The following is a 25,179-nucleotide window of genomic DNA, read 5'->3' as shown; positions in this document are numbered from 1 at the left end:
TTCTGTGACAGATCAGGACCTCTTGTTTGTTCAGACATGACTCACTCAACTCAAAACGGCCCTCCGGATGGCCAGAGGACGGATTCCGACTCTTCTGAGAAACAAGAGTATGAGCCTTCTGCCCTGGGTTCCCTTACACTATCCCCTTCGGCCACGGTTGAAGATAGGGAGAAGAATTGGCCCTCGGGATGGCGGCCGTACACAGCTTTGTTCGTATGTTAGCTGCACCACCTACGACTAGTGGCGGACCTTGTTAACACTGTTAGGGCGGCTTCTTACTTATGTTTAACTCGTGGGGCTGTGTTAATGCTTAGTACGTTATCCTGACCATGTTATCGTACCGCTCTGACTTTCATAGCGGAACCTTTGCATCTTACTACTCCGAATCACTTTTCCAGGGCGACGACATCTTGTTGAGCAATCTGATCGGCTCAACACAATGTTTTGTCGTCCTCTTCTTCTCTTTCATCGTCGGTCGATTGCTGGATGCAGATCACAGCCGCCAGTTGTTACTGGCCGGATCAGTTATCATCACCATTGGCATGTTTATGCTGAGCATTTCCAACGGCAACGGAGGCTTGAATCAAGGCAACTACGGCTTGACCTGGTTGACACAAGGCCTGGTGACCGGATTGGGTATGGCCTGCTTCTTCGTGTCAAGGTACGTCGCCATCCAATCTGAGTCAATGATCAAGGGTGCTGACAATGTCCAACAGCTCACAAAGTATGCTCTTCCAAACGTCACTCACATTCGTATACTGACACTCCAAAGTAACAGCAACTTGGTTCCACAAGAGAAAAGGGTTCGCCATTGGCATCGTGGCTTCAGGAGCAAGCATTTGTAAGTGCATATCCGCATGAAATGAACGATCAATGACAATCAGTGCTTACTATCTCGTAGCTGGGCTTACTTTGCCAGTCATGCTTCGCTTCCTTATTGCCTCTCAGGGGTTCAACAACGCCGTCCGATATGTCACCATCGTCATATCCGTTACAAGTTTCGCAGCAGTGTTGCTTGCACGACCTAATCCTGCCCATACATTCAGAAAGCCGGAGAAGTGGATGTCCAAGAGAACCTGGGTCGATACTTCAGCCTTCCGTGATCCGGCTTTCTGCTGGTTCACGGCGTCGATCTCGGCCCTCTTCCTCGGATTTTACTGTGTGTTCTTCAATCTTGAAGAATGGGCCGCGACCAACGGGATCGCGCACAAGGGAACGCCACCTCCGGGAGCGCAATCAACTCTGTCAACATATTGGTTGCTGAGCATCATGAACGGCTGCAGCACTTTTGGTCGGCTCAGCTCTGCCTGGCTTTGTGATCGGTTCGGAGCACTGCACGTCCATATGACAGTGACAATCGTATCCAGCATCCTTTGCTTGTTCTTGTGGACATTTGCCAATACACTGGCGCCCGCTCTGGCATTCGCCATCCTCTTTGGAGCCTTCTCGGGCAGTGTGATTGGACTGCCACCGGCGTCCATGGCAGCGATCCTCGGAGCAGATGCAAGCAGACAGGCCAAGCTTGGGCAGTGGACTGGTATGATGTACACTGCAGCAGCACCATTCGCGTTGGTCGGACCGGTGATTGCCGGACACTTGGTTTCCGAGTACGAAACCTATCTCGGGGTGCAGATATGGAGTGGAGCTTGCTTGCTGCTGAGTGCAATCTGCATGGGCATGGCAGTCTTTGTCACGGGCAGAAGGAGATCAAGAAGCGAGGGCGATGACAAGGTTTAGTCTCTTGGATAGAGACGGAAGGTTCGATGAATGTTAATAACAAGACAAGGCAGTCAGGGAGTAGACCGGGTCTAGGATAGGATGGCACTGGCGTTCGGGAAGGTTAGAACAAGATTAGATACGAATAACGAATATCACGGATTATGGCCAAGACAAAAGCGAGGTAGCAGAGTAGAGGAGAAGAGAAGAGAAGAGAAGAGAGAGACGGAGAGCAGTAGTTGGTTGTAGAGCAAAGTCATGTCGAGTACGAGTAGGTGACATGGCGTGACTCGGACAGGATTGGCGGCTGTCGAGTGTGGGGGCGGCGGAGGACGGCAAGGACGGGCATGACGGCGGACAGGCTTGGGATCTTGTTTAGTTGCCAACACGCTCCATGACAGCGATGAGTATCCGATAGCGGTGCGTTTCTGCTGGGCGATTGAAGCCAGCGAGAAGATGCAACCTGCCGACCACGACGACGACCAGAGCGGCGCTTTCTGGCAGCGTGTGCAGACGGTCGTGTCGACGCAATGCACGACACACGAGCAGATTGACGACTGCCTTCGCTCCTTCCTCGAGGCGTCGACCGACGGCTTCCTCGACACCGAATACGACATTGCGCGCTGCTGCTACCGCCTGATCGACTCGCCGCTTTTCCTCCAGAACAAGGACTACGTGCGCCGACAGTTCGTTTACTGCCTGTTGCAGGTACGCCCCCGCATGGACTCCCGGACGCGAGCCACTGTTGACAGCCCGCTGTAGGAGGAGCATGCCCCGGTGCTGCACATTGTCACGGCTGTGCTGCTTTACGACGGCCGCAGCGATGAAGCCGTCTTTGAGATGATGCAGACCGAGGGCGCCTTTGCCCGCCTGCTCGACCTGGTCCAGGGCAACAAGGACGACAGCACGGGGCTGCATCGTCTCCTGCTCGAGCTGCTCTGCGACATGTCGAGAATACAGCGTCTGTCCCTTGACGACCTCGGTGAGCCACCTTCCCTGCCGTACGCCCTGCTTTCCAATGCCCGACTCTAACCTCTCCAACACAGCCACCGTCGACGACGCCTTTGTCATCTACCTGTTCGAGCTTATCGAAGAGCTGTCTAACGACGCCAACGACCCATACCACTATCCAACTATCCGTGTCTTACTCATTCTCAACGAGCAATACATGTGCTACGCCGTCTCTCCCGAATCACACCCAACCCTGACCAACCGCATCATCAAGGTCCTTTCCAACCACGGCCCAGCTTATCGTACATTTGGCGAAAACCTCATATTGCTGTTGAATCGTGAATCCGCATTGGGTCCTCAGCTGCTGATTCTCAAGCTGCTATACCTCCTCTTCACCACACCTCCTACCTTTGAATATTTCTACACAAACGACCTGCACGTCCTCGTTGACGTCATCATCCGCAATCTTCTAGACCTTGACCCTGGTTCCGACGACGAGGATCACTCCGATGTGCCGAAAGATGGCGGTGGCCAGCGCGCCCTTCGCCATACATACCTGCGTGTCTTGTGTCCACTGCTCAAAAATACCCAATTGGCCCATGAAAACGCTCACTACAAGCGCGAAGAGCTGCGTAAACTCTTTTGCTTGCTCGTGAACAGATCCTCGTTTCATTTCTCCCCGGTTGACGAGACCGTTGTGCGCTTGGTATCACGCTGTAGACAAGTTGCGTGGATCAGAGACGAGTCGGACCATGAGGATCCAGTCAGCCCTCCAACAGATGCTCATGTGGCCAAGCGCTTGCTGGGTATGAATCTCGCCGAGGCGGGCGAGAGCAGTCTTAGTGTTTTGGACGTCAGCGCAAAAGTTGAGAAGGAAAAGCCTATGGTGCCGGCCCCACGAAGGCGGAAGAGGCTGCAACAGCAACAATCAAAGGAGACTGTCTTGTTGCGAGTCTCACCCAACAATGCTCAGAATGGCGAACGAAGCCCCTTTGATGATGATAATAATGAAGAGTGAAGCCTGTCCATACCTACATACCTAATTGTTCATGCAGCCACTCTGATATTGCACTACCCCTTTGCAGTCCAAGCCGTTTTGTTGAATAAAGGAGTGCTGAACTCTACGTCTTGTAGACCACAAGCGATTATCATCTGTAGAAAAGTCAGGATCAACGTGCCGTGTAACCCTGTAAGGTCGAACACGGCAAGCGGGAAGGGGCAAAAAGGGATGCAGGCAGTATTGGGGTTACACAATGAAAAAGTTTAACGCAGAAACAGCGACTGGCTGCATACACAGTGCAGATGTCGTTTTCCGTTTGTGTGGTGCTACGCAAGAAACAGGTCAGCTCAGCAAGGTTCCGACGCCATTAATCTGGGCGGCCCTGACATGACACATAGTAGCACACAGGCAGCTGCAGGCCACCCTGGAGAAGGAAAGTTGGCTGCGACCCGCAGATGTTACTACACCATGCAATCACTTCGATTGTTTCCAGAGACATTGGCAAGGCAAGGAAGCAAGCCAAACGAGCATTGTCGGCCCTTGCCATAGACATGACCCTTGAATACGCTTTCATGTATAAGTAGGTCATACTCTGCGCTGAGAAAACCATCTGAAAAGCAGTTCGCATCAATAGTCTCTCATTCATCTTCTTCCACACAATCGTTTCAAGATGCTCAAGATTTTCTCTTTCTTTCCCTGTGCTTTTGCAGTAGCTCTGGCCAACGAACTGCCCTCGGATTGTGCATATGAACCACTTCCATATGGCAGCTTCCCGACTGGTACTGGCGGAGGCCCTCTATTCAGCCCCACAGGACTGCCTTCAGGCTCACCTCCTGGTCCATACCCAGGCGTATCCTATGGAGCACCTTTCCCGACTTTCAACCTCAGCTCAGCGGTTGTGGGTCCCACAGGAACTGGATCATCATCTGCTTTTGTTCCATCGTCTTCCGATGAAGGCAGAAGCGGAACTACCTCTCGACCAAGTGGTACTGCCTTCATCCCCTCTTCATCCGATGCGGGTAGGAGTGGCATTGCTTCTCCTTCTTCTTCAATCTTGTCCTCGGTCTACTTTCCAAACAGCACCACCTCTTCCCAAGAAGCTGTCACAACCATCTATTCTGCTACTACCGCCGTCACGACTATGGTCACTACCGTCTATCTGCCACCTCAGAGCCCTGATTCGTCCTCGGATGTGAGGTCTGGTGTTTCGGTCTCAGTCTCCTACAGCGCCAACGCAACCATCATGTCATCACTCGTGACCGGCACGATCACTTTGACATCCGCCTTGACACCTTCTTCCTCCCCTGATTCACCTGTCACGGTCATGAACAGCACTTCGCTTCCTGGAACCGCAACCTCTTACTCTCTAGGAACTGGCTCAGCCTCTGCCCCCAGAAACAGAACATCTTCTGCTGCCTCGTTTACCTGGTCTCCTTACGTTCCATATGTTCCGGGTACCGGAATGTTCAGCAGCTTTACACCATCGAGCTCACCTAACTCGCCGGCGACAACTTCCGTATTTAATTCGAGTTCAGCTCGTGCTACCACTACTCACGTTACCATTCACCTGAATTCTTCGATCACGCTCACGCTAGTCACCACCAATACGGTTCCACTGACCACCAGATCAGTCACAATCTCCAACTCTAGCACTTTTTCAGGCTCTTCTAGTGGTGGTGATCGTAGCGGCACGGCCAGTCCCGTCACCACGTCTGCAGGTAACAAAACTTTGTCCTCGGGCACATTCACTGCATCATATTCTTCGGGTGGTCGTAATGGTACCTTGATCTCCTATGGTAGCACTGGGACTGCACCTGTTAGATCTTCCACTTCGGCTGCAAGCCCTGTTACAAGAATCAGCTCTTCCTCGGCCGATTCTTCTGTTTCGACTAGCGAAGGCAACCGCAGTGGTACTCGACGTCCTTCTCGAAGCATACCGCTCCACTCCACAGGACCCTACTCTCAGTTTTCTTCCTTTGTCACCAGCGTTGTGAGTTCCAGTGTTGGAAGTTCAGAGGCCGGCGGTGTCACCGAGCCTCCTTCAGCTCCTCCCACCTTGCCCACCGTTCCTTTCTACGGCTCATGGAGCTATAACAACGGCGGCAGCTATGGAGGTTACCGCGGTGGCTACAAGAGAAACGGCAAAGCTTAGATAGTGTCAGCGGTAAGATTATACGTTCATTGGCGATGATATGAAGGTATCTGAAAGGTGGATGAAGGGTCGTTGTTTCTCTTGTTGGTGTTCTCTGCCGATTCTTCGCTTCTTCTTGACCTCCACAGCGATGTGGGAGTTGCTCTTCTTGGTAATATCTTCAGTTCGTCCTCGGCTGCTACGCTTCTATTTGTGCCTGATCTCGATATGTTTAATCATAAATTACAATGTTTTCTACAGTCTATTTGCGTTGTCAAATGTGCGTCGTAAGCTGGTCCCACAAAACGAGTCGTTTTGGCCAGTGGCGCATACCTTGATCTCTGCGGCATAGTTCACAAAACTCTTGATAGCATTATTTTCTAATGGAGTAAGTACTGCCGTTTGAGACTGCCTTGCCTTGTTCCTCCAAGCCAGCTAGCAACCATTTCGTCTCGTCCTCACCAAAGTTGTAGCCACCCGGAACTACCATCTTCATCATCATTGTGATGCGTGTCGCATCCATGGCACCTCCGTTCGTCAACATGCCCACAATGAACATTTCGTACATGGCCTTGTTGTCTTGGAGTACTGCGTCTTGAGTCTTGACTGCCGAGATTGCCGTATCGGCTTGCATCTGTACAGGTGCAGAAGGGCCTGTAGCGCCCTCTTCCTCAGCCGATGGCAGTTTTTCAAGCACCGTGAAGACGTCTGATTCGGTTTCGACTAGGATACGATGGCCCACCCAAAACGAGAGTGCGTTACGGACTAGCACTTCGTCCATGGAAAGCGACGCCTCCAACTCTTGTACAGATTTTGAAACTAGTCCTTCGGACGGACACTCATCGTTGTCATTGTGAAATGCATAGATGATGCTGGTCTGCCACGTCTGGACTCCTTCGAGCTTCACGGTTCGATCTTCAAGCTCAAGTTCAACAGTGGCCTTGCCCAGCGCAGATAGCCAGTGCAGCTTGCGTAAATTTTTGACACGCTCAAAATCTTGTTCGAAACGTGACTGCAATGTCGATATAGGAGCCGGTACTGCAAACTCGTCCTCCCGAAGACTCGGCCAGAAGAAGGAAGACAGAATCTGGGTATAAAAGTCTGCAGATGGTTCGCCGTTGGCGTTCGAACCAATTATGGACAGTTCGGACGATGGATACAGCATGTTTGAGGCTTTGTCTGCGATAGCCGCGGACTTGATCAAAGCGATAAACTTCTGGCCAGCCAAATCCGTCTGAGGCACTCGATCGTTGAATTTGCCAATGAGCGCTTGAGTATGTATGCCCGGTTCGGGAATGGCAGCATGTACCTCTTCCAGTGTTGGGAAATCCTTCTTGGGACGAAGCGTCTTGTTAATGTGTCTCGAATCTTGTATGTCACGCAACATGACCTCACACGACTGGAGCCGATCCGCACCGAATCGAGTTTTGAAGAGCTCTACAAGTCGGATCTGTAAAACGAGTAAGTACAAATTCAATTCAGGGACAGCTGTCCAAACCAAACACTAACCTCTTTCTCGAGCTCGGTATTGTCGTAGCCCACGCTCAGCAATCGCTCTCCCAGCAGAGATTGTACCTCCTTGATGAAGTCGGCTTGCTCGAAGAGCGTAAGCATGAAAGACATGATATCCTCACTTTTGGACTTTTTGTAGTCTGCAAGTACATGTAGTCAGCATACTATGTGTACCAAGATGTTTCGACAGACTGACCAGGACCAGCATCAATTGGGTCAGGCATCCATTCCATGTCATCCCAATCAAGTCCTCTGTGCTCTACATGGTGTGCTTGATATTCCGTGAGATTTATTTCTCTGGCGAGCTCATTGCAGACCTCGTCGGATGGAGTGCTGATATGGTTGTCCCCCTCGATCTCAACGTCTGCTAAGAAGCTTGCTGCAATGATTCTGACGGTATCATCGCGATGCCTGAGATAGGCGCGTAAAGGCGTAGCCACCTTGTCCAGTAGCACACCCCGAGGATCTAGTGTTTTGAATGCCATGATGACATTGATGTATATGCTGAGAAGCTCCGAGGTTGTCACACCAGCATGTAAGAGACGACGACTTAGCTGTTGCGTGAAGGATGTGGCAATCTGAATCTTGACTTCTGACGAGTGTATGCACTCTCTCAGGTCCAGTATCGCTCCAGTCGAGTGGGGCCAGGCCTTGACGTAGTCGAGAAGGTGTCTGATTCTTTGTTTGGCCAAACGTTCCATTATGGTGAGTTTCCAGTCCGTCAGCTCATTTGGCGCTATACATACACCGCTTGCTACTATTGTAGGGGTGAGACTAAGATCTATCCATTGTTGTAGTTGGTCAACAATGCTCTGACGCCTTATCCAGTCCACTTTCATAGCAGAACTCTGCACGAAGCTGTCGATTGCTGCGTGCACGACTTGAGCCATCGCACGTTGGGTATGATAGTCCATGATGACTTCTCGAAGAGCGTTGTCTAGCACCTGCGACCATTGTACATTTTTGCAGCTATCTGGAGACAACAAATGTGTGTCGGAAACACAAAGGAAGGAAGACGCTTGGCGTTGTTATTCTGTCAACAACGACCAGATGCTTGGCGTCAGCTTGCAATGCATACAGCAACACTTAAATCAGTAGCTTGAGACCTTTTAGTGTTACTTATCGCAAGCGCTGAGTTGCTCATCGTGTCTGGAAACTTGTATTGCATGAAACATGAAGACTCAAACTATCATTGCCACTGTCCTTTGTCTTGCACACTCGCAGTCTGTGCTGGCGGCCACAGATCAACTCGTCCTCGAGGATGCGACCGTGGGCTTCAAAACTCCTAAGCATGTCGCAGTAGTAGGTATGTAAAATTAGTCAAGCAGTGCAGATCAATCTTGTTGTTGACGCTCTCCTGGATAGGTGCCGGAAGCGCAGGCTCTTCAACAGCATACTTCCTGCGAAAATACAGCCAGGAGCGAGGCATTTCTCTCAACATCACAGTCTACGAGCGTGACGGCCATATTGGCGGCCGTTCAACTACAGTCGGCGTATATGGAGACGAACAGAATCCAGTCGAGCTTGGTGCATCCATATTTGTTGAGGTCAACCACAACCTCGTTGATGCTGCCAAAGAGTTCAACTTGTCGACATCTGGAATCCGCGAGCTCCGTTCTAAAGGACCCGTGCTTGGTGTATGGAATGGCAGAGACTTTGTTTACATACAGTCCGCTGGCGGAAGCTGGTGGGACACTGCAAAGCTATTTTGGAAGTACGGTCTTGCGCCCCTCAAGACTGTAAATTTGATGAAAGCCACAGTAGGGAAGTTCTTGAAGATGTATGAAGAGCCATACTTTCCCTGGAAGTCACTTTCGCAGGTGGCCTACGACCTTGGTCTAACGGCTGCTACTGCTTCCACCGGAGAGCAATTTCTTGAGCAGAACGGGATCGGCAAGCTGTTTGCTCAAGATATCGTGCAGGCAAGCACACGAGTTAACTATGCACAAAATCTGCCCTTACTACATGGGTTAGAAGCAATGGTCTGCATGGCGACTGATGGAGCACAAGCAATCGACGGAGGTAATTGGCAGATATTCTCAAATATGCTCTCAGCAGCTCAAGCAACTGTCCACCTTAACAGGACGGTTAGTAGGCTGGCCAAGCTCAACAACAACAAGTACTCCATCTCGACGAAGAAGCAAGGATCAAAAACAGAAGCACTCGATCAACAGATATTTGACGAGGTGGTTCTGGCAGGACCATTGCAATATTCGGACATCGACTTTGATCCGAAACCTCGTCATCTGCCGGATTCAATTCCTTATGTACAACTACACGTCACACTCTTCACTTCAAAGCACGCACTCTCGCCCAGGGCTTTCAACTTGTCATCGGAGAAACTGGTGCCACAGGTCGTCCTTACCACGCTGCCCCCAGGCGAGCATCATGGCAGCAGCCCAGAAGGGGTAGGTCTGCCTGGCTTCTTTAGCATATCGCTTCTACGACCTAGTATGGACACGCGCGAAGGCAGAGGCGAGCTTGAATATCTCTACAAAGTGTTCTCCCCAGCTCCGCTCAATGACACGTTCCTGGCCAACATACTGGGGCTAGCTGAAAAGGCGACGATCGACAAAGAGGATATCAGCTGGCAATACCGCAAAGTGTGGAACAGCTACCCATACGAGTACCCGCGAGTGACATTCGAAGAACTTCAGCTGGACGAAGGACTTTGGTATACAGCAGGCATTGAGAGCTTCATAAGTACGATGGAAACGAGCAGTTTGATGGGCAAGAATATTGCCCGGTTGATGGTAGATGGTTGGGAAAGTTGACCAGATTTAGCAGTCTAGAATCAAATGCACACCAGTCCGACACAGTCAAGAGACCAGAAGCATTCTCCAGTATCAGATTGGTCAGCTGAAATGCATGATGGAAACGTTGTGGTGAGAAGTGCAATTGTCGGGTAGAGAGGAGGGCAAGGAGGGGTCAAAGCGGCGGGGCAAGTCGGCGATCGGAGGGCACAGCCGAATGTTTGTTTGCTCTGTTTGGAAGTTGGTCCATAGACAATAATCGCAGACGTCGATTTGCGGCAGCAAGAGTACTTGTCCAAGAAGCAAACACAATGTCGGCGAAATCCCCAGCACGCCAAAGCCGACGGGCTGCTGCATCAAGGCGCCGAGTGGTCGATTCCGATGACGACATGGAAATGGACATGGGCGACGACGTGTCTCAGGGAAATGCGAGCGAGACGGCGCATGAGGACGAGCAAGAGGAAGCAGAATACACGCCAGCCCCGGCCCGCTCAAGACGCCATACCAAGTCCGCCATGTCTGACACGCCGGCTACACCACAGACGGCCTCCCGGACCCGTCACGACCATGTCGCCGACGGGTCAGTCATGGAAGAAGCAACCTCGCCTACCAAACCCAAGCGCCGATCCGCCAAAACTGCTCGTACTGTGCGCAAGAATCGCATATCTACGTCCGTCGCCTCTGAGACCGAAGCATCGATACTACCCACTTCCCAGCAATCCGCTTCGCCCACCTCGCAACGACTCAAGCATGCGGCACCTCTCTCAGACATCACCGAGACGGCCGTGAATGATCAGACCCCACGAGCCCAAATCAGACCCCCATCGAGCCAAGTACAAAAGGTTGACATAAACACGACTACACTGGAGAAACCCATGGACATCGTTGTGCGTACCCGAGCTGCTGCCACCATGCCTGCCTCACAAGCTCCCTCGGAGCCTCGTTCCCGGACCGTCATTACCCACCTCGTCCTCAAGAACTTCAAGAGTTATGCAGGCCGTCAGGAGGTGGGCCCTTTCCATGCCTCGTTTTCCTCCGTTGTTGGGCCCAATGGTTCTGGCAAGTCAAACGTCATTGATTCTTTGCTCTTTGTCTTTGGTTTCCGTGCCAGCAAAATGCGCCAGGGCAAGATTTCTGCTCTGATCCACAACTCGGCTGCCTATCCTGATCTGGATCATTGTGAGGTCGAGGTTCATTTCCAGCAGGTCATGGATTTGCCAGCTGGCGGCCACGAGGTTATTGCCGACTCGCAGCTCATCATCTCGAGACGTGCTTTCAAGAACAATGCGAGCAAATACTACATCAACAGCAGAGAGTCGAACTTTACCGCTGTTACCACCTTACTGCGCGATCGTGGTGTCGACCTTGACCACAAGCGTTTTCTGATTCTGCAGGGTGAGGTTGAGTCGATTGCTCAGATGAAACCAAAGGCTGCCAGTGAGCACGACGATGGCCTTCTAGAATATCTTGAAGACATCATTGGCACATCTAAATACAAAACTCCCATCGACGAGGCTGCCGCGGAAACGGAAGCTCTCAATGAAGTTTGCGCCGAGAAGAACACCAGGGTACAACATGTCGAGAAGGAAAAGAACGCTCTTGAGGACAAAAAAGACAAGGCGCTAGCTTTCATCCGCGACGAAAATGAGCTTGCCACAAAGCAATCAGCCCTGTACCAAATCTACACCAACGAGTGCACTGACAACGTCACCGTAACTCAGGAAGCTGTCCAACAACTCCAACAGCAGCTTGACGAAGAACTGGAAAAACACAAGGGCAATCAAGAAGACATCAAGAGGCTGCAGAAGCAGCACAACACAACATCCAAGGAATACGAGCGCATGTCTGAGAGCACCCAATCGATCTTGAAAGAGATGGCCAAGCTTGACAAAGACACCGTCAAGCATGCAGAGAAAAAGAAATTCCTCGCCAACAAGGCTAAGAAGCTTGCGAAAACTGCAGAGGATAGCAGATTTGGCATCTCCGGAGCTAATACCCAAGCCACGCAGGCCGAAGACGACATCAATAGGAATGCACAATCCATAGCTGAGCTGGAAACAGAAATGCATCGAGAAGAGGCGCAGTTGACCCAGATCAGAGAAAGCCTCAAAGGCAAGACTCAAGGCATTTCGGATGAGATTGCAGCAAAGCAAAAGACTCTAGAGCCTTGGAAGGCGAAGGTCAACGAAAAACAATCTTCCATCTCCGTCGCGAAGAGTGAGCTGGAAATTCTCAGAGAGCGAGGCAACGCCGGAGCAAATGCTGTCCAGGACATCGAAAACAAGATCGCATCATTCTACGAAACACGCGAGGCCAAGGTTGTGGAGTACAAGGAATGCAAACGAGAGCGAAAAGCGGTAGAGGGCTCTGTGCAGGAAGCGCAAGCTGAGGTCGATCATCTTGTATCTCAGGAGCCCGCTTTGCGTTCGAAGCTTTCAGGGGCTAGACAAAAGGCCGACGAAGCACGCGCAAGCTTAGCTGCTACTCAAACACAAGGCAACGTTCTTACCGGACTCATGCGTCTCAAGGAGTCTGGAAGAATCGACGGGTTCCATGGGCGTCTCGGTAACCTTGGTGCCATCGATGCAAGGTTTGATGTTGCTATATCGACTGCATGTCCTTCGCTTGACAACTTGGTGGTTGACTCTGTCGAGGTGGGTCAACAATGTATCGAGTACCTTCGCAAGAACGACCTCGGTCGTGCGAACTTCATCCTTCTTGACCGCTTGCCGCAGCGAGACCTATCAGTGATCCAGACACCGGAGAACGTGCCTCGACTTTACGATCTCGTCAAGTCAAAACATGATCGCTACAGACCGGCCTTTTATAGTGTGCTCCAGAACACGCTTGTTGCCAAGGATCTTGAACAAGCAAATCGCATTGCTTATGGTGCCAAACGCTGGAGAGTTGTCACTCTCGACGGTCAATTGATCGACAAATCAGGTACCATGAGCGGTGGCGGTACCAGAGTCGCCAAGGGTGCCATGTCTTCCAAGGTTGTGGCCGACGTGACTAAGGATCAGGTCGTCAAATTGGAGGTAGATCGTGACACACTCGAGGAAACGTTTGGCCAGTTTCAGCAAAGAATGCAGCAACTCGAGGCTCGTCTTAGGCAGCTGCAAGATCGCGTACCAGAACTCGAAACTCAAGCTCAGAAGTTGAGACTGGAAGTTGAGAGCTTAGACCGTAACATTGCCGATGCTGAGAAAAGAGTGGAGGAATTGAAGTCTGAAAGCCAACCTTCACAATCGGACAACAAGCGTGTTGCCGAGCTCGAAAAGACCATCAGAACTCTGGAAAAGGAGACCGAGAAGTTACAATCTGAGACTGCAGGCATCGAAGAAGAGATCAGATCGCTGCAGGACAAGATTATGGAAGTCGGAGGTGTGCAACTCCGGACGCAAAAAGCCAAAGTCGACGGGCTCAAAGAACAGATCGATCACCGCATGGAGGAGATGTCTAACGCGGAGATTAACAAGGCAAAGGCCGACAAACAAAAGTCGAAGCATGAAAAGGCCTTCAATGAAGCACAGTCCGAGCTCGAGAAAGTGACAGCGGACGCAGAGAAGGTCGAGGACGATATCAAAGAGCAGACTAAGAACACTGCAGGATTTCGCAAGGAGGCTGAAGAGGCGCAAGAGGTCTGTATGAAAGAAACGACTTCTGCACAACACCGCATACTGACCAAATGTAGGCATTGGAGTCCAAGAAAGAAGAGCTCGAAGCACTCAAAACTGAACTCGATACCCAGACGACCATTCTCAACGAAACTCGAGGCATTGAGATTGAGATGCGGAACAAGCTCGAAGAAAACCAGAAAATTATGGCAGAGAATCAGAAGCGTCTTCGGTACTGGCAGGAGAAGCTGACTAAGCTCATCTTCCAGAACATTGGGTGAGAATGCCAGCATCAACTGCCCAAAACAAGTGCTGACAGCTTTGCAGTGACGACGGTGAAGAGCTCGAGCCTCTGCCTATGGCCCAGTACACCAAAGACGAACTCGAAGACATGTCGAAGGATGAACTCAAAGCATCAATAGCGCTGCTCGAGGAGTCAACATCACAAGCAGTTGAGCTTTCCGTTCTGGCCGAGTATCGCCGTCGCGTTTCAGAACATTCGTCTCGCATGTCAGATCTCAACGAGGCTTTGACTGGTCGTGACTCGGCAAAGAAGCGATTGGACGATCTTAGGCGGATGCGTCTCGAAGGTTTCATGGAAGGATTCTCTACCATATCCATGCGACTTAAAGAGATGTATCAGATGATCACCATGGGTGGCAATGCAGAGCTCGAACTCGTAGACAGTCTGGACCCGTTCAGCGAAGGTATCCTCTTTAGTGTGATGCCGCCAAAGAAGAGTTGGAAGAACATCAGCAACTTGTCAGGTGGAGAGAAGACACTCAGTTCTTTGGCTTTGGTGTTTGCTCTGCACCACTACAAGCCGACTCCACTGTATGTCATGGACGAGATTGATGCCGCCCTAGACTTCCGTAACGTTTCGATTGTTGCAAGTTACATCAAGGAAAGAACGAAGAACGCTCAGTTTATCGTCATCTCGTTGAGAAACAACATGTTCGAATTGGCTGCGAGATTGGTCGGTGTTTACAAAGTCAACCACATGGTATGTAACCTTGGTGATCTGAGATAAGATGCGATACTAACGAGTGAACAGACTAAGAGTGTAACTATTGAAAACAAAGACTATATTCAAGCTGCAGCAGCATGATTGTTCTGCAAGATCCCAGAAGATGGTGGATAACAGTATAGGGCAGATCGTATATTCACTGGTGAACATTTGGCGTTTGGAGGATTGGAAACATTATGATACCATGGCTTGTTGTAGCAGGAGCTAGAAATCACGAATTCTCCATTTTGACAGTTTCTCTTTGATATGCGATTGACTAACAGTGCGTCGGACTGGATTGGACATGCGCCAGAACTATCTGTCATAGGGGCTGCAACATTATACGGAAGATATGACGTGCTACTCGAATAAGAACGTTGCTTGTATCTATCGAACGCGTTCGAGATCAAGTCATCAGGAACATCACGACGTGCAAGGAAATGGATCGAACGGTGAGACGGGGTCAAAACAAAGTAAGAATTTTGGTTGTAACTACCAAATGCTTACACAGGAAGGTCCACCCTGATGGCTGACTTCTTCCAACACGGTTCTATCATCCTTTGATGAAACTGCAACAAGTAATGAGACCCAGGTAACGGTGATTGATCGTCCAAGCCGAATCGGCATAATAACGCCCATCAACAAAGAACAGCGGACTTGAGTGCAGTGCGATCAAACCAAGTTGAAGAGGGAGGCGGCGAGGAGTGTCAGAATGACGGTCTTGCCAACCATGCCGGTGACAGTGGCATCGTTGGAAGGGACTGAAGTGACGGTGGCAGAGGCGACGCCGCTTCCGGAGGCAGTAGCAGAGGCCGACTTTGAGGAAGGACTGGCGGACAAAATCAAAGTAGCGACAGGAGAGACCATCTTGGATGAGGTGGGAGTGGAAGTGATGGCGCCGTTGGAGGTGGACTCGACGGGACTGGCAATGACAACGACAGAAGTGGAGGCGACGCTTTCAACAGCAGGAGTCTCAACGACAAAGGTGGCATGAGTGGTAGAGGCGGTCTCTGTAACGGAGCTGATGGGGATGTTGGTGATGGAGCTGATGGAATCGGATGAGATGCTCTGAGAAGAGATGCTCTCGACGGAAGCAGTGACAGTAGTGCTAACGACGACGACGGGGAGAGTGGCAGTGGTAGGAGTGCATTCAGCAGGGATGACTGTGACGGTGACAGTGTCCTGAGCAGTAGCAATGGCGCCCATGGCTGGAATGTGTGTCAGTAAGACACGCGATAGCAGACAACGAGGGCAGGTACTTACTGGCAGCGGCAACAAAGGCCATGGTAGAGATGAAGAACTGCATGTTGAGCTGAGTTGTTGATAGTGGTGGTACTGATGTCGAATTGATAATGTTGTTGATGATATGAAGAAGAGACGCAGCAGCAAGTAAAGCAAGTTGGCCAAGCAAGAATTTGATGCGTTTGCTCGTCGATGTTCCGGAAGGTGCTGTCATGCGCGCAGCCGGACATTTGGTGCTACAGATGCTACGTTCGTCACTCCAGCTGCACCTACCCTCTAGCGGGAGCCTGCCGCAGTGCACAAAGTTCTTGGGATCAGGACAATGCAGAGGATGGAAGTGGAGGAGTCGCTCTCAGTGGACGCTTCCTGTAATTTCAATCCATCGTGTCTCAACAGTCGAGGTTGGATGCCGAAGAGAGAAGTCACAAACCTAGCATGATTCACGAATCCATTGAGATAACCGGTGGCCATCGTCGTTCGCGGGAAACTACATGGGACCATGTTGCCTACAAATTCTTGTTGATGACAAAGCGTTTGGTCATGCCCGGAACAAAAATTCGGAAGGAACTGTAGAGAAGCTCAACAAATCCCATTGGGAAACTGCTAGCAACCAGTGGTTGTAACGTTGTAAATGATATGAATTGGCAGTCGCAGAGCTCAACAACGCAACACGCTTAACGTGAACCTCCATCCGGAGTGCGCTCCCGGGACTAGCAACCGCGTTTTGAGCACCTGTAAAAATGCGCAAAGATTTTGTGAATGGCAGAGAGTCCAGTGAGAGTATGAAAATCGTGCACAGCGGGACCATCGAGACCTCCCTGAAGCCCAGTAGCCCCTATTTACACTTGTAAAAATGCACAAAGTTTTCCTAGATGGCTGAAGGTCCAGTGAGAGCGCTGAATTGTCTACAACATTTTGGGCTCTCACTGGACCCAAAGCTCTTTCCGAATACAATCGTGCATTTTTGCAGGCAGTTTGAACGACGCGTCAGAGGTTGGGGATGGCGAATAGCACTTACCTTTCAAGTATTGTTGAGCGTTGAGTATAGCGACTTCCTTACCTTTCATCGTTCTACACGCAGGCTTCTATATAAACAAGCTGCACAACTCGACTTACCATCAAAACATTCAACTTTCAACTTTCGTTCGAACCCATCACACAACCCGTCACGATGAAGCTCTCCATCACACTCGCTGCCATGGCTGCCATGGCTATCATGGCTCAGAACATCGGAGACCCCGTCACCACCAGTGTGCTCGTCGTCGAGTACGTGCCAGCTGTCTCGACTTCGACCGTGTACCAGACCACTCAGTTCACCGTCTGGAGCTGTGCACCCGATGTCACCAACTGCCCAGCTCGTTCTGCAACATCCATCGCCATGGTCACCGCCATCATCGGCATGTCAACCACAATCTGCCCAGTCACTTTTGTCAGCACTCGTGTCAGCTCCTACACCACACCTGCTTCGACCAGCTACGCCTCATCCACACCCGGTGCTTCCATCAGCTCTGCCTCTGTGATCTCGACTACCTACTCGACTGGCAGTTCCACCATCACCATCGGCTCGTCATCGACCGACTTCAACTACTGGTCGACCATCAGCTACAGTGCATCCTCCACTGAGTCCATCGTCACGAGCCAAGCCACTCTCTACTCTGGCGGGCCTTCTCTTCCAACCGGCGTTACCATCAGCTCGACCACATCAGGTGGCTCAGGTGGCTCAGGCAGCTCAAGCGGTTCAGTCGGCTCATCATCAGTCTCTGCATCAAGCGGCTCATCAGCATCATTGACATCCACAATTTCGACACTCTCATCATCTGGCTCTGTCTCAGCTGGTGCATCAACATCGTCATCGGCAGCCACACTGGCATCAGCAGGATCTTCATCGTCTGGTTCACCGTCTCCAACAAGCACATCGGCAGGCATCATCACATCTTCCGCCAGCGTCGTCGTCTCCACCAGCATTGCTGCCAACGGCAGCTCATACACTATCTCCTACTCGCCATTGGGGACTGGTAGCCTCAGCTCTCAGGTCATCACTGGCCCAGGATCCAGCAACAACATCTCGGTGCCATCTGGACCACCTGGCTCCGGTCCATCGAGCACCTACACTGGCATGGCAGGTCGCCAGACTGTCTTGTCTGTCGTGTCTGCTCTTGCCTTGTGCATGGTGGCAGCTCTGATCATGTTTTGAACTTGAGATGAGATGAAACATTGTTATCATCGGCGGTTGTCATGGGATGAGGATTGTGTGGCTCTGTTGCTTTTGAGCTTTGTTTCTTTTGTTCGCCTCACTGAGCATGGTTAGCGCAAGGACGCAGACAGCAGGGTTATCGCAAGAATGCAGACAGCAGGGTTATCGCAAGAACGCAGACAGCATCGTTAACGCACAAGCGCAGACAGCATGGAGTCCATCTCCTATTACAAGACAGCAGCACATAGAGACAGCTTTTCATATGATCAAACACAGCGATTTGCATCACACATTTCTTCTTCTTTGCCGTGCAATGTATGTGACTCTGGTTGCAAATGATCGGACAATCACCGTGGACATGTCACGGAGTCATGTTGATGCATGTCACGCAACAACAGATGTCTCAACAGAGCTTCAGTACTTGCAGGATCGAGTCTCTCCTGTCTCTCCCTCCATATGCGCCACAGCTCGAAACCAACCTCGATACTAATGAGAAAAATGATGAGCCATTCCAAGCCTGTAGAATGCTTCTCGCTCAGTCTTTCACGTAGCACACTGGCAATCTCTCCGGCATAATCCATCCTCTCATTCAGAACTTTGATACGCACACCAACATCCAAGGCACGTCCGACCTCATCATAGTAAGCACTCAGGCCAAGAGAGGAGGGACTGTCCCAAAAGATGTCTGGCAAGCTGTCAGTAAGTTCAGAATATAGATTCAGCTGTGCGCGTATGGATAGAAGCTCGCCGGTTTTGCGCAAGATGAAGGATCTTGAAAAGCGCAGCGGCGAGCCTCGTGACAAGATGGTGGGGATAGAGCGGGTACTCGAAAAGTAGGAAGACAAGAGGTCCTCGAGTACGGCAAGTTTGGTGGAGCGAGCCAGGCCTGAGGAGAAGGCGATCTTGGCCAAGACTGTGTCGACATCTGACGAAGGAAGAGGGGTCGCAGCTTCAGTGGAGGATTCGGTCGAGGAAGGCTTTGTACCGAGGATGATTGTATCTCCAATGATTTCGCTGGTATGGTGAGACGAGTCTTGGATGTATTCAAGATCTTCAATCTCGATACGGTCGAGATGGGGACTCTCGGCGGCGGGAAGAAGAAGGCGATGCAATAGGTTCAGTTGGACGTGCTCGGGAACATTCCAGCAGACAAGCGTGCCCGAAGGAAAGACAAAGACGTCTCCCGGGGCGGCAGAAGAGTCTTGACCGGAGGCGTCGGTAGTGGAGTAGTCGGGAGTCTGGAAATGAATGACTTGAGGGTACAAGGCAGTGTTCCAAGGATCAAGACAGTAACCCTCTTGTTTGAGCACACGGGTGGCAGTGGGAATGTCGTACTGCTCAGCAGCGCAATAAGCCGTGACCTGGTTGGTGTGAATGTCGGGATCTACGAAGCCATGCTTCCCACTGCGGCGAATCAGAGAGTCGCGAGAGCGCTGTGCTTCGAGGGCGACACGACGAAGAGAGGTTGTGGTGTTCTGCGAGCGAGGAGAGAGACGCTTGATAGGCTTGCGATCATGTGGCGGAGAGGTGGTATCCGAGTGCTTGAGACGGGTGTTGAGCAGGGCAGCGGGAGGTCGAGGTGGACAGGACAGGCGACATGACAGGATGCGTGAGTGCGAGCGGACGAGTCTGGATGCAGCGTTCAGGGCGTTTGAGGTAGCTGGTGTGGCCATTTCGGTTGTCGGGCAGTGGGAAAGTCGACCGAGGCTTCATGCATATTGCACAGTGGACGAGCTTAGAGCACGGCACCACGAGTTCAGACCAGGTTGGGCCCTGGGGGTGGGAGAGGATCGGGAAGAGGATGGTGGACCGTGGACCGTGGACGGTGATGAAAGCGCCTTGGCATGGCCGGGGGTTGCTGCAGCTCGTCCAGATCAAGTCGGCGGGCCTCGTGCACCAGCTCTCGAAGCTCATGCCTGCACTATGTCTGCTGGGCCCAAGGCGACTCACAATGAGCCCAAACTTCCTCTGCCCCCGGTAGCCGCTGGCCACGAGAGCCACCGTTCCCCTGCTGCTCCCTCCGACCCCGACCACGACCAACAACATGCTACTCCCGACAACAGCGACCGTGACAGCGACGTGGATGAGGACGCCAGCGACGCTGAAGAGGATGAGCCGCACCTCAAGTACGACAAGTTGACGGCCGCTCTGGTCCCCGTCTACCGCAATGGCGATGCCACCAGCTCGCTGCTCGTCGCCGGCGACAAGATGATCCTCGGCACCCATAACGGAAACATTCACACTCTCGCCCTACCCTCTCTGCAGTCGCTGCGCCTCTACCACGCTCATTCCGCCTCCATTACTGCGATTGACGTCTCTCCTACTCCTCCGCCGCTCCACAACACCCCTCGTCTGGACCGCCTGAACTCGAGTGCCTGGCGAGCCCCTCCACTACCTCTACCCTCGGCGCGCAACCCCAAACAACTCCCGGCCGTGCCCCCGACGCCCTCCAACCTCATCCATATCGCTACCGCTTCTATAGACGGCCATGTTTGTGTCTCGTCACTCGTCGATCCGAAAGATGTCTCTCTCCGTAACTTTGCCCGTCCCGTCAATGCCGTTGCTCTGTCGCCAGACTACAAGAATGACCGTACCTATCTCTCTGGTGGTCTTTCCGGCAACCTGATCTTGACCTCTGGTGCCAAATCTGGTGTTAGTGCCGACGCAAACACGAATAGTGCCGCTGCTGCCGCCTCCGGCTGGCTTGGCTCCATCGGTCTGGGTCAAAACACTGGAAAAGACTCTGTCCTACACTCTGGTGAGGGTGCTATCAGTACCATCAAGTTTTCTAATACTGGTCGCTTTGTTGTCTGGGTGAACGAACATGGTATCAAGATCATGCGCTCACACCTCAAGCTCGAATCTCACGAGTCAGAGTCGGCCTGGAAACGTATCGCTCATATCGACCGCCCTAATCGTAATGCCTGGCCAGATATGGCTGCCGTGTGGAAAGCTCGCGTACAATGGATCGACGATGATGCTCTCGAAGCAGATCTGGATGAACCCAGAGCCCCCAATGGCTCTGCCGCTCAGGATTCAACCAAATCTTCCAGGAAACCTCCTCCGGAGAAGCTGCTTGTCGGTTGGGGCGATACAGCTTGGCTGGTACATGTTTATGCCGCACGCCTCACTACGGGGAAAAATGGTAGTCAGCGATTGCCTGGTCGCGCCGATATCCTCCATAAGTTGACCTTCGATGATTGTGTTGTTTCTGGATTGTCGCTCTATACCCCTTCTCTGCTCGCTGTTCTTGCTTACCGCACGCGTGACGATCAAGATAACCCAATCCCTTCATCCATAGAAGATACCCCAAAGCGAGGCAGACACCACCGGCAAACAGGTCTACAGCCTGAGCTTCGTCTGATCAACTTCTCAACTGGTGAAGAAGTCGACGTCGATACGCTCAACATAAACAGATTCGAAACGCTCTCTGCCGCTGACTACCAGTTGACATCACTATACGTACCTCCGCCACCCCGTCTTGCTCCGACACAAAAGGGTGCCCTGGAAAACTTCGGTGCCGGATTGTGGGATGCAGGTGCAAGCGCCTCGCGGCTTTTCAGTTCGGGCGCCAGCATCAAGAGCCCGCCTCCGAGTGAGGGTGGCAGGACTGCTATCAAGTCTCCAGCAGGGTCTGTCGGCGGTTCACAACTTGCTGCCCCGTCGCGTTCGACTCCTGACGCGAACCCGTTCCTCGCGCGTACAGGCCTCAAACTCTTTGTACATAGTCCTTACGATTGTGTTCTTGCTATCCGACGCGAGCTATCTGACCATCTGGCTTGGCTGCTGGAGCGTAAACAATATGGAAAGGCTTGGGGCTTGATTGACGATCATCCTGGCATAGTCGGCTTGCCGAATGATCGACAGTCTATTCCCTCATCACCTAGCGGGCCTACACGGGCGCAAAACAGTTTGGCAGACTTCTTTGCTGATGAAGACGTCTCCCAAACTACCATGTCTCCTGAGAAGATACAGAATTCCATTGCGACCAAGGAAAAGCAACGGATAGGCGACTTGTGGCTGCAGCAGCTTGTCGCAAACGAAGAATGGTTGGCGGCCGGAAAAGTAGCTGGTCAGGTTCTTGGAACTTCTTCCAGATGGGAGAAATGGGTGTTGGCATTCGCACAGGATGGTCACTTCGACGAAATCACGCCTTACATCCCCAGCACTGACATGAAGCCTGCTTTGCCGTCCTTCGTCTACGAAGTCGTTCTCGGCCACTACATTGGGCACGATCGATTGCGCTTTCGCGAGCTCTTGGATCGTTGGGATCCCGAATTGTTTGACATTACGAGTGTGAAGACGGCCATTCAGAACAAACTCGACTCAAGCGATGTAAACGAGGAGTCTGTCGAGGGTGGTGAGCGAGGAAGAGACTGGCGCATTCTGCTGGACGGATTGGCAAAACTCCACCTCGCAGAAGGTTGCACAACAGACGCTCTGCGCTGCTACGTTCGTCTGCAGAATGGCGATGCGGCCATGTCGTTGATTCGGGAATACCATCTGGCTGACGCAGTTTCTGACGACATTCCTGGCTTGTTAATGCTCCGCATTCCCAAAGAACAAATGAAGACAGCATCATTGGAGGAACTCGAAGAAGCTTCAGCCGAAGTTGTCCGGCTGCTTGTAGATGAAGCGTTTTCAGGAAATGTCCGACCTGAAGTCGTTGTGTCGCAGCTTGAGCGGCACGAATCGACTTACCAGCCGTTCCTGTTCTTCTACCTTCGTGCTCTTTGGACCGGCCGAACAACAGACGACGAAACACCGATAAGCCGAGCGGAGCGCATGAAGTTGCAACAACAGATCGAGGAAGGCAGAATGCTAGTCGAACAATACGGTGATCTGGCAGTGACACTCTTCGCGGCATACAACCGTGAATTGCTGATGGACTTCCTACGTTCTTCGATTTCATACACTTACGAGAAGGCCTCACACATTTGCGAGGAGAAACACTACGTCCCGGAACTTGTATATTTGCTTAGCAAGACAGGACAAACCAAAAGAGCTTTGTTCCTCATTATCGGAGAGCTTGGTGACGTCAGTCAAGCCATCTCGTTCACAAAGGAGAACCCAGATCTCTGGGACGATCTTTTGGATTACAGCATGGATAAACCCAAATTCATCCGCGCGCTCTTAGAAGAGGTCGGCACATCCATCAATCCCATCACGCTAGTGCGGCGGATACCGAACGGACTCGAGATTGAGGGTCTGCGGGAGGGTATCGGTAAGATGATACGTGAATACGAGATTCAGCACAGCATCAGCGATGGTGTTGCCAAAGTCTTGAGGGGTGAAGTGACATCGGGCATGGATGTGCTTCGAGCAGGGCAAAAGAAGGCGGTCAAGTTCGAAGTCAACCATGAAAAGCTCGATGATGTCGAGGTACACACGGACCCGGTTCCCATTCTCAATGGCAATGGCATGGAGGAGGTTGGTACTGGCCACAGTCCCAAACCGGGACACTGTGTGGGCTGTGAAGAAATGTTCCATCAAGATGGTAAGTTCTGCCAGCAAGCTAGCATGATGGACATTCGATTCGATACTAACACAGGCTTTGTAGAAAGTGAAACTCTGATCGGCTTCAATTGTGGCCATGTCTACCATTTGTCTTGTCTCCTGAACCTTGACACAAAGGCGGACCAAGCAGACATCGAAGTGCTTCAAGGGCGAAGGCCAACTGAAGACGAGGAGCTCGGGGATACCAGCAGAAGCGTGCGGGCAAAGGTCGAGCACGCGCGACGGATTAAACGAGCTGTGCAAGGTGGATGTCCGGTGTGCGCGCTGCCGGATGAGGCTGACTAGGTCAGGCGCAGGCTGAAGCAGAACAAGGTGGGTTTGGAGAAGAGTCGGCAGGTGGATACAGCCACCACTCGGATGTTTATATATATACCCCATTGTAAGATTATGTGCATTTATCCTCGAGAATTGGAAGTACAGACAGGTCACACGTTTACATGGTTCTATAGGTCTGAAGCGAATGGGTAGCCTTGGATGGCGCATACATAAGTTGAGTTGCCATGGTTTCATGACAATGCTGCCAGTCGGGCTTGACTGCTGGCTCTAGTGGTCGCCGAAGAATGGTCCCTTGGATCTCATGCAGTCCTGGGTGCCAGGACTGTCATTGAGCAGGACCAAAGGCTAGCGTGAGGCTCGTGGCATGGCCGGAGGGACGGTGGTTCGAACGGTAGAAATGGGAGACGGCGTCCTTGCGGCGTGTCTGGGGCAGCGTGGCAGTAGACAATACAGGTAACGTGTACCTCGCATGAGCAATGGGCAGTTGGATGTTATTGGAAAGGCTTCAAGCAGCACCCTTTGGCGGGAAAGCGCTCTCCTTGATGCTGCCAGACTTTCCGACTCTCACGTAGGTGAGGGGGCTCAGTGCAATCCATTCCCCCTTCCAGTTGCGTAGCTTTGTGAGCGATGCTTCGTTCTGCATGTCGGGAATCCAGAGGCCCGACTCGTACTCCTTCTGCTCCTGGTCCTGTTGCTGCTCGAGTAGAGTCTGTCTGGTGCTTTTGGGGCGTCCTGGGCGGCGCTCGGCTTTGAGCGTGGCCAGTGAATCATCTTCGCGGCGCAGGTATCTCGCAATGGCATCATGCACTTCGGCGTCGGTCAAGGGGCGTAGCGGGTCGGGTATCTCGCCTTGGAGGAAAAGGATACGGTTGACTGGATGAAGGGTCAGTCAGGATTGGGTGTGTTAGGTCGAAGCACGTGAAGGGGCACATACGGTAGACATCGTTTGCTTTCTCTCTCACGGCACCGAGACGTGCAACACGATCGTCTCTTGCGACAGCACTGCGCAGACGAAGAGCGTCGCGACTGTTTTCGTGCAAGGCCAGGGCACCTCCCTTCTTCTTGGACACCTGCTTTTGGACCTTTGCGAACTTGGACGGCATGGCGGTGTGTTTCTTGTATCGATGGATTATTTCTGTTTTTCTTTGCTCCAGGGCTACAACAGCGCTAAAGCCGAGAGACCGGACCCTGGCTGCATCGACCTGAAGGCTGAGAGCACTTCGCGGCAAGAAACTCCATCTCGAGCGGGTCGGCCCGAGGGCAC

At 52.0% G+C, this 25,179-nt stretch overlaps 12 protein-coding genes across 12 annotated transcripts; 8 read left to right on the top strand and 4 right to left on the bottom strand.

Annotated features, from left to right (window-relative positions):
- Positions 1-36: 36 nt before the first annotated feature.
- Positions 37-662, top strand: M438DRAFT_250054 (uncharacterized protein; the record flags this gene model as incomplete). Its single annotated transcript, XM_029899634.1, has 3 exons — positions 37-213; positions 267-313; positions 359-662. Coding segments are annotated over 3 exons (528 nt in total), but the record flags the coding sequence as incomplete, so codon positions are not given.
- Positions 663-826: 164 nt separating this feature from the next.
- M438DRAFT_342196 (MFS general substrate transporter) lies at positions 827-1,896 on the top strand. Its single transcript, XM_029904692.1, has one exon. It carries the CDS (start codon positions 874-876, stop codon positions 1,735-1,737), a length of 864 nt encoding a protein of 287 aa, XP_029764811.1. The 5' UTR covers positions 827-873; the 3' UTR covers positions 1,738-1,896.
- A 549-nt stretch (positions 1,897-2,445) lies between these two features.
- Positions 2,446-3,860, top strand: M438DRAFT_88802 (uncharacterized protein). The gene is made up of 2 exons (XM_029910380.1): positions 2,446-2,698; positions 2,763-3,860. The coding sequence occupies exons 1-2, from the start codon at positions 2,557-2,559 to the stop codon at positions 3,683-3,685; spliced, it is 1,065 nt and encodes a 354-aa protein (XP_029764810.1). The 5' UTR covers positions 2,446-2,556; the 3' UTR covers positions 3,686-3,860.
- Positions 3,861-5,819, top strand: M438DRAFT_384260 (uncharacterized protein; the record flags this gene model as incomplete). The annotated part of the gene is made up of 2 exons (XM_029908955.1): positions 3,861-5,586; positions 5,620-5,819. Exons 1-2 carry the CDS (start codon positions 4,338-4,340, stop codon positions 5,817-5,819), a joined length of 1,449 nt encoding a protein of 482 aa, XP_029764809.1. The 5' UTR covers positions 3,861-4,337.
- A 180-nt stretch (positions 5,820-5,999) lies between these two features.
- Positions 6,000-8,301, bottom strand: M438DRAFT_402470 (uncharacterized protein). Its single transcript, XM_029909594.1, has 3 exons — positions 7,507-8,301; positions 7,308-7,450; positions 6,000-7,248 (listed from the first exon to the last, which is right to left on the bottom strand). The coding sequence occupies exons 1-3, from the start codon at positions 8,222-8,224 to the stop codon at positions 6,172-6,174; spliced, it is 1,938 nt and encodes a 645-aa protein (XP_029764808.1). The 5' UTR covers positions 8,225-8,301; the 3' UTR covers positions 6,000-6,171.
- Positions 8,302-8,435: 134 nt separating this feature from the next.
- Positions 8,436-10,343, top strand: M438DRAFT_311085 (putative prenylcysteine lyase). Its single transcript, XM_029902451.1, has 2 exons — positions 8,436-8,616; positions 8,676-10,343. The coding sequence occupies exons 1-2, from the start codon at positions 8,484-8,486 to the stop codon at positions 10,082-10,084; spliced, it is 1,542 nt and encodes a 513-aa protein (XP_029764807.1). The 5' UTR covers positions 8,436-8,483; the 3' UTR covers positions 10,085-10,343.
- Positions 10,344-10,464: 121 nt separating this feature from the next.
- On the top strand, positions 10,465-14,939 carry M438DRAFT_394248 (structural maintenance of chromosomes protein 4; the record flags this gene model as incomplete). Its single annotated transcript, XM_029909154.1, has 5 exons — positions 10,465-13,376; positions 13,416-13,704; positions 13,758-13,957; positions 14,008-14,683; positions 14,735-14,939. The coding sequence occupies 5 exons, from the start codon at positions 10,465-10,467 to the stop codon at positions 14,786-14,788; spliced, it is 4,131 nt and encodes a 1,376-aa protein (XP_029764806.1). The 3' UTR covers positions 14,789-14,939.
- A 363-nt stretch (positions 14,940-15,302) lies between these two features.
- Positions 15,303-16,142, bottom strand: M438DRAFT_361928 (uncharacterized protein; the record flags this gene model as incomplete). The annotated part of the gene is made up of 2 exons (XM_029907544.1): positions 15,303-15,894; positions 15,950-16,142. The coding sequence occupies 2 exons, from the start codon at positions 16,140-16,142 to the stop codon at positions 15,359-15,361; spliced, it is 729 nt and encodes a 242-aa protein (XP_029764805.1). The 3' UTR covers positions 15,303-15,358.
- Positions 16,143-17,099: 957 nt separating this feature from the next.
- On the top strand, positions 17,100-18,122 carry M438DRAFT_371503 (uncharacterized protein; the record flags this gene model as incomplete). The annotated part of the gene is made up of 2 exons (XM_029908269.1): positions 17,100-18,021; positions 18,052-18,122. The coding sequence occupies 2 exons, from the start codon at positions 17,100-17,102 to the stop codon at positions 18,120-18,122; spliced, it is 993 nt and encodes a 330-aa protein (XP_029764804.1).
- M438DRAFT_342190 (DUF155-domain-containing protein) lies at positions 18,082-19,820 on the bottom strand. Its single transcript, XM_029904691.1, has one exon. It carries the CDS (start codon positions 19,793-19,795, stop codon positions 18,470-18,472), a length of 1,326 nt encoding a protein of 441 aa, XP_029764803.1. The 5' UTR covers positions 19,796-19,820; the 3' UTR covers positions 18,082-18,469.
- A 225-nt stretch (positions 19,821-20,045) lies between these two features.
- M438DRAFT_384238 (WD domain-containing protein) lies at positions 20,046-24,353 on the top strand (the record flags this gene model as incomplete). The annotated part of the gene is made up of 2 exons (XM_029908954.1): positions 20,046-23,619; positions 23,683-24,353. The coding sequence occupies 2 exons, from the start codon at positions 20,046-20,048 to the stop codon at positions 23,922-23,924; spliced, it is 3,816 nt and encodes a 1,271-aa protein (XP_029764802.1). The 3' UTR covers positions 23,925-24,353.
- Positions 24,354-24,420: 67 nt separating this feature from the next.
- M438DRAFT_265101 (uncharacterized protein) lies at positions 24,421-25,018 on the bottom strand (the record flags this gene model as incomplete). Its single annotated transcript, XM_029899994.1, has 2 exons — positions 24,421-24,788; positions 24,850-25,018. The coding sequence occupies 2 exons, from the start codon at positions 25,016-25,018 to the stop codon at positions 24,421-24,423; spliced, it is 537 nt and encodes a 178-aa protein (XP_029764801.1).
- Between the last annotated feature and the right edge of the window lie 161 nt (positions 25,019-25,179).

Source organism: Aureobasidium pullulans (genome assembly GCF_000721785.1).
Source record: "Aureobasidium pullulans EXF-150 unplaced genomic scaffold scaffold_2, whole genome shotgun sequence".
Lineage (NCBI taxonomy): Eukaryota > Fungi > Ascomycota > Dothideomycetes > Dothideales > Saccotheciaceae > Aureobasidium > Aureobasidium pullulans.
This window is presented reverse-complemented; position numbering and strand designations above follow the sequence as displayed.

Bases quoted from the DNA above. Each gene is read 5' to 3' on its own strand.
- M438DRAFT_88802 (XM_029910380.1), top strand. From the start codon at position 2,557: ATGATGCAGACCGAGGGCGCCTTTGCCCGCCTGCTCGACCTGGTCCAG. The intron at 2,699-2,762 runs GTGAGCCACCTT...TCTCCAACACAG, and splicing joins TCTGTCCCTTGACGACCTCG to CCACCGTCGACGACGCCTTT.
- M438DRAFT_342190 (XM_029904691.1), bottom strand. From the start codon at position 19,795: ATGGCCACACCAGCTACCTCAAACGCCCTGAACGCTGCATCCAGACTC.
- M438DRAFT_311085 (XM_029902451.1), top strand. From the start codon at position 8,484: ATGAAGACTCAAACTATCATTGCCACTGTCCTTTGTCTTGCACACTCG. The intron at 8,617-8,675 runs GTATGTAAAATT...TCTCCTGGATAG, and splicing joins TAAGCATGTCGCAGTAGTAG to GTGCCGGAAGCGCAGGCTCT.
- M438DRAFT_342196 (XM_029904692.1), top strand. From the start codon at position 874: ATGACAATCAGTGCTTACTATCTCGTAGCTGGGCTTACTTTGCCAGTC.
- M438DRAFT_402470 (XM_029909594.1), bottom strand. From the start codon at position 8,224: ATGGACTATCATACCCAACGTGCGATGGCTCAAGTCGTGCACGCAGCA. The intron at 7,451-7,506 runs GTCAGTCTGTCG...ATGTACTTGCAG, and splicing joins CCCAATTGATGCTGGTCCTG to ACTACAAAAAGTCCAAAAGT. The intron at 7,249-7,307 runs GTTAGTGTTTGG...CTCGTTTTACAG, and splicing joins ATACCGAGCTCGAGAAAGAG to ATCCGACTTGTAGAGCTCTT.